The sequence below is a fragment of the Eulemur rufifrons genome, chromosome 1 (assembly GCF_041146395.1).
Source record: "Eulemur rufifrons isolate Redbay chromosome 1, OSU_ERuf_1, whole genome shotgun sequence".
Lineage (NCBI taxonomy): Eukaryota > Metazoa > Chordata > Mammalia > Primates > Lemuridae > Eulemur > Eulemur rufifrons.
This window is the reverse complement of record NC_090983.1, coordinates 6,427,859-6,434,339: the sequence shown is the minus strand read 5'-3', so window position 1 is coordinate 6,434,339 and position 6,481 is coordinate 6,427,859. Positions and strand designations below refer to the sequence as shown.

Below are 6,481 nucleotides of genomic sequence, written 5' to 3'. Positions count from 1 at the left end.
CAGTAAATTCACTAACCTGTTAAAGGTAGATGGAGCTCAGACAATTCCATTACAGAACTAGGTTTTCCATTCTACTGAGCTTGTTGACAGATTTGATCTTCTCAGGAACTTATGTGTCTTCCATCCCCCCCTTTCAATATCTACTGGCATTAGATTACCTTGTAAGGACCCATTTACTGTTAAGTCATAATTCCTAGGATTCTAATGATTAACACAGACAAACTCTGATACACTATTCACATCTTTCTTAGCGCGTTTCCATTCCTCTTCTCCGTTGCAAAACAAAACAAAACAAAACACCCAAAACCCGTTTCCAAGATCAGTGGAAAGTTGTTAAAGCAGCCAGACTTTGGGTAGGCCTTGGGAGGATACCAGGTGTGTAGGTAGGTAAAGTTATGTTTACCACGTGCTGGGCACAATGCCAATTACATTACATAGGTTTTTCCTTTTTATCCTCAGGACAACCCTCTGAGGTGGATATCATTACTGTCCCCATTTTACAGGTCAGAAAACTGAGCTTAGGGAGGCTGTCATTCATCCACAGCCACACAGCTACTATCTGGGGAGTGAACCCCACTTCTCCTTGTAAACTGAAGAGATGAAAAAAAGGGAGGCAGGCCAAGAAAGAAAATACGAAAAGGGTTGAAAAGCAGCAAATGAAACCTAAGAAGGCAAGCAGAAGCGCCTCCTTTCCCGCTTCCTTCCTGCCCATAGCTGGGCCTACAGCGCGGGCAGCACGCCCCCCAGCGGTCGTTTCCCGTCCCTAACGCTTCCGGCCTCAGGAAGCCGTCACCAGCGAGCGCCCTGTATCAGCACCCACCGCGTGCGTGCGTGCGTGCGTGCAGCGAAAGGCGAAGGGAGAGGAGGCGGGCCTTCCGGCTCTCGCCAAAATCATTTCCGGCAGGAGCCGGAAGACCGTCCCGGATGGCCTCAGGGGCGGCAGTTGTGTGCAGGTGAGCTTTGGGGTTGCCGGCTTTTCCGCGCCCGCTGGTCGCCTCATGCTGCGGGCCTCGGCCACCAGCCTTCGCTCGGATTGGCGGCGCTGAGGCGCCGGGGCAACAGGCGACATGTCGTCGGGCCTCCGCGCCGCTGACTTCCCCCGCTGGAAGCGCCACATCTCGGAGGAGCTGAGGCGCCGGGACCGACTGCAGAGGCAGGCGTTCGAGGAGATCATCCTGCAGTGTGAGCGGCGCCCGTGCGGGCGGGAGCGGGGCGGGCGGACCCTGGGGAGGCACACGAGGCACTAGCTGGAACCGGAGGCCGACACCGACGCCGCCTGCGCGCATGGCGGCCGCCTCGGGTACCCTGCGCCTCCGATGCCCCACGCCTTTTTAGATATTTTTCTTCCCGTTTAGTTTTTTTTTGGGGGGCGTGATTGTGGAGGGTGCCCCCCACTAAATTGTGTGATCTTTGTGGGCAGGCCGTGTTCGTGTTTGTGTTTTTTAAATCCCAGCAGCTTAGACGATGCTTATGCACTTAAAAAAGCCCAGGCTGCAGAAACATCCCATTTATGGGGTGCTACTAATGAAAACACGTATTGACTTCAAGCATTAACTCGCAGATTAACATTGTCTTCTGAGTGCGGTGGAACGTGTGTGGCCTTTAATTGCTCATACTTGTTGCCCTTACTCCACCTTGGTAGTCTTTGACTATTACACATTTTGAGTGTTAACATACCTTTTAGTTGGGACGTAGGTTTTACTGTTATTGAAAACCTTCAATATGAAAGAGGTAGTTTTCTTCTCCACGCGTTGGAATTTAAGGGTACCTTCCTTACCTCCCTAATTTTACCATAACTGATGACTCATTTGGGAGGAGAAATGGCCACTCTTCAGTCTTAAGGTTCCATCTGCCCCTTGAAGTAAGCCTGACAAGTCTCCGGGGTCATATTGATGATGGGATTCAGAATAATGTCTTTTATTGAATTCTGATTGTGCTAAATCGGTGGTTCCCAAAATTTTCTGCACATTGGAGATCTTTAAAAAAAATTACATAGCCCAAGCCACACCGCAGACCAATTAAATTAAATCACAGTACAGAGAGAGTGGCAGTGGTTTTTGATGCTGTCCAAATGATTCTAATGTGCATACAAGTTGGAGTGCTGCGGTAAATATGTGGCATGTGTTATTTCATTTTATCTTCTCCCAAATTCTGTGAAGCAGGTGCCCTCTTCACACATGAGGAGACTGAGGCTGAGAGAAATTAGGTAAACTGTGGGGTTGCACAGCAGGTTAGTGGTGGGGCTGGGATTTGAACTGAGGCTTGATGTTGCTTAACTTTTGCATTTGCTTTTCTCACTGGATCCCCCAGTAAATGGTCCTTAATTTTTACTGCACCCATTCTCTTAACAAAACTAGGAAGAAAGGGGGATGTTGTGTTGCTGTCATGCTAATTCCAAATACTAAGAGGCCCTGGCAGACCAGTGCTATTATATTTCAGAATGCCAGAAGCACTGGAAGTGTCTCTCACTCAAACTCTGATTCCCTCACAGGTTACATAAATTCAGTTTATCAGGTGTTTATTGAATGCTTATTCTTTAAAAGATAATATCCTTTTTTTTTTTTTTTGGGAGACAGAGTCTCACTCTGTTGCCCAGGCTAGAGTGCCTAGTGGCGTCAGCCTAGCTCACAGCAACCTCAAACTCCTGGGCTCAAGCAATCCTTCTGCCTCAGCCTCCCGAGCAGCTGCATGCGCCACCATGCCCAGCTAATTTTTTCTATATATTTTTAGTTGTCCAGCTAATTTCCTTCTATTTTGAGTAGAGACAGGGTCTTGCTCTTGCTCAGGCTGGTCTTGAACTCCTGACCTTGAGTGATCTTGCCACCTCAGCCTCCCAGAGTGCTAGGAGCTACCTGAGCTCATGCCTGGGCTACCAGGCCCGGCCTAAAAGATAATATGCTTTGAAAGTCAGATTGAGTTGGCTGCCTGACTAATACCCTGCTACTTAATCTTTTCATTTACCTTTCTTAGTCTGGTTTGCTTTATCTATAAAATGGGGATGGAGGTTGCCCCGCCTCCTTCTTAAAAACAATGCTACACGTATTAGTGCTTTGAAAGCCATCTGTGTAATAGTCTATAAATGTAGAATGCTGGTTATCTCATTGACACAAATGGAATTTTTTTGCACTTCAAAAATGACATCTTGATGGGGTGGGAGCATGTAGAACAGTCAGAACTAGAGGTCAGTCATGGAGAGAAGACATTTAAACAGGCCTAGAGTAGTCAGTATTGCCTGCCTGAGTGGCCAGGAGAGGAGGCTGGGAGAAGAGGCTAACGGAGCAGGGGAGGGAGACAGCCTTTGCTGTTCAAGTCTTCTGCATAGGGGGATTGACACTGGGGAGATCGTTTCTCATGTGACTGTGAAACACCTCCATTGCTCTCGTTCCAGCCTTCTCAGGCCAGTCAAGTTCTGACCCTCCATCAACCTGGAGTCACCTGTTCAGTCCCTGCCTCTGAGTCTGAAGAGAAAGATGGAAAGAAGCTATGGGGGGAGGGGGAAAAGATTCTCTCCATCTCCAGCCTTCCCTTCAGTGAGGAACCTTGGGAAGGATCTCTCTTAAATGCCTCGTGCCCTTTGAAAGACCTAAAATTATTGTAGGGCACCAAGCTTTGGTGGAACGTTTTGGAGACCTTATTAGAGCCCTTTGATACTGGTGAATTTAAGTCTTTCTATTGGTCATGAAAGCCAAGGTTGGAGCCACTTCCTTGTTTGGCTTAGTTAATGGGTTTGACTAATATAGATGAAGAGAGTATTTTTGCCCAGGAGTTCTCTTTTCAGGTATCCAGAAGTAGAACTCAGGACTCTTTATGAGGAGAGATAGGCTCTCTCAACAGGAATAATCACTAGCATAAACCCTATCAAAATTTTGTTCCAGAGCAATTCTAATCTCAGCATTTGTGACAACCTCCTTTAAATGTTGCTATTCTACCAGGTTCCTATGGTCAATTTCTTATTCTGCCTGGTGCCCCTTCCCCCCATCTGATCTTACTGGCCCCTGCGTGCCTGTTACTGTTAACTACATGTTCTTTCTAGCCCTGGTTTTTCTTTTGGGTTCCTCCACTAGGTCCCCTGTCAAATATACTATGTTCATAAAGAGACTCATTTTCCTCTTTAAGTACTCTCTGTGGTTGGTTGGTTTGTGGGAGGTTTTTGTTTGTTTGTTTGGTTTTTTTTTTTGACAGTCTCACTCTGTTGCCCAGACTAGAGTGCCGTGGTGTCAGCCTATCTTACAGCAACTTCAAACTCCTGGGCTTAAGCAATCCTCCTGCCTCAGCCTCCCGAGGAGCTGGGACTACAGGCATGTGCCACTATGCCCGGCTAATTTTTTTCTATATATTTTTTAGCTGTCCAGATCATTTCTTTCTATTTTTAGTAGAGACAGGGTCTTGCTCTTGCTCAGGCTGGTGTCGAACTCCTGACCTCGAGCAATCTTCCTGCCTCGGCCACCCAGAGTGCTAGGATTACAGGCATGAGCCACTGCGCCCGGCCTAAGTGCTCTCTCTTCTGTGCTCTGATACATTAATGTCTTCCACCCAGTTCCCTGAGCAAGGAACTTCAGAATAATGTTTGACTTCCTACCAATACAAATCTGTTCATGTAACTGCCTGCATTTACAATTTCTTATTTCCTCATTGCCAGTAAGAAAAAGTCTAAATTCCCCATCCTCTCTCCAACCTTTATTTCCAGCCACTTACCAAACAACACTATGCTATTCCTTCTGCCTAGACTGTCATCTTCCTTTAAGGCTCAACTGAGGTGTCACCCCCTGTGGAACACTCTGTAAAAATAGAGTCACTATTCTCTGCACCTTTTTATAGTTAACCACATTAGATTTTAACTCCTTCAATGTTGGGGGCTTTGATTTGTATTTATATTCCCAGGTGCCCTGTTCTGAAAAGTAATTAAATTTACCAAAGTATGGTAAAGTTCTTCTTTATTATTTAAAGGTGTATAGCATTTCACCATTTTACCATTGTGTTTGATGTGTTTTTCTTTTTCCTTTCTTTTTTACTTCCAAGATAGAAACAAATAATGCTGGGAATAGAAAGCAGTTTCAACTCCCTTTAATAGGGGTACCTTGCAGGCATGTTTCCATAGGTTACTGTGGCGGGACTGTCCACGCGTAGGCCAAGAAACATCTGAGGAATATATGTTCCTGGATTTTTTCCAATGCTGCCATGGCAGCAAAACACGTTACCTAGTACTTTGATACCTAATAAAGGTGAAACCTACCCAAGTCATCTTCTGGTTATTTTTTTCGTCCCAAGCTTTATAAGATGTAAAGTGTACATATGTTATAATAACTTAATTTCTGACCTTTTTCAAATAGATAACAAGTTACTGGAAAAGTCAGATCTTCATTCAGTGTTGGCCCAGAAACTTCAAGCTGAAAAACATGACATACCAAACAGGCATGAGATAAGGTACTTTGAAACTAACCTGTGTTATTTGTGTTTCCTCTGTTGAAATTTATCTCAGTTTAGTTGTCACTCTCTAATTTAAAAGCGAGTGAAGTACTATTTGTTCTACTTTTTGTCAGCTTCTTTCAAATAAGAACTGCTTAAACCAAGTAAAGATTGTTTTTTTTTAGAAGGTATGTACATACTGGCTGGGCATGGTGGCTCACGCCTGTAATCCTAGCACTTTGGGAGGCCGAGGCAGGAGGATTAGCAGGCTGAGGTACATACCTAGAAGAGTTATTATCAGTGCAGTGCTCTCAGCCAGAGAAATTTCTTAAGGCAAGTTCATGGGGTAACCCTAGGTTAATTTCTCTTCAAACCCACCAGGGTTTGCTTTTTTTAAAAATAGAGACAAATATTCCTGAACAGATTTACATAGATCTTGCTAATGGATTGACTGGCGCATAAACACAAATGGTTTTTTATACAGTACAGGTCTCTTTGATCCTTTTAGCTCAGTGTTTTTCCAGCATATGAAGGGTCCCTGACTTAGAATGGTTCGACTTAAATTTTTCAACATTAGATGGTGCAAGAGCAATATGCATTCTGTAGAAACCGTATTTTGAGTGCCCATCCAACCATTCTGTTTTTCACTTTCAGTATTCAATAAATTATATGAGATATTCAACACTTTATTATAAAATAGGCTTTGTGTTAGATGATTTTGCCCAATTGTGGGCCAATATGTTTTGAGAGTGTTTGAGCTAGGTTAAGATGTATTCAGTGCATTTTTGACTTACAATATTTTTAGCTTATGGGATTATCAGGATGTGGCCCCATGATAAGTGGAGGGACATCTGTATTAGACTGTGACATCAGATTAGCAGGTTGCAATAAGCTTTTTCTTTTAAGAAATAGATTAGAAAAACGTCAGTGTGTTTTAATAGGGTATTTCATTAAATATATACACATGTATTCATGATGGAGTGTTTAATGTGTTTACTGGGTTATTTTTGTACATTTATGTGTACTTGTGCTGTGTTTCTTTATCAAGGGTCATGGTCCAAAAAATCAGAAAGCC

At 44.2% G+C, this 6,481-nt stretch overlaps 1 protein-coding gene across 4 annotated transcripts in view; it reads left to right on the top strand.

Moving 5' to 3' along the window:
* The first annotated feature begins 925 nt into the window (after nucleotides 1-925).
* Nucleotides 926-6,481, top strand: part of ATG16L1 (autophagy related 16 like 1) — a 40,229-nt gene continuing 34,673 nt past the window's right edge. For all 4 annotated transcript variants that reach the window (XM_069469184.1, XM_069469094.1, XM_069469017.1 and 1 more), the window contains exons 1-2: nucleotides 926-1,182; nucleotides 5,331-5,424. In XM_069469184.1, the coding sequence (XP_069325285.1) occupies nucleotides 1,068-1,182; nucleotides 5,331-5,424 (209 nt within the window). In that variant the 5' untranslated portion in view covers nucleotides 926-1,067. The remainder of the gene's footprint in view (nucleotides 1,183-5,330; nucleotides 5,425-6,481) is intronic.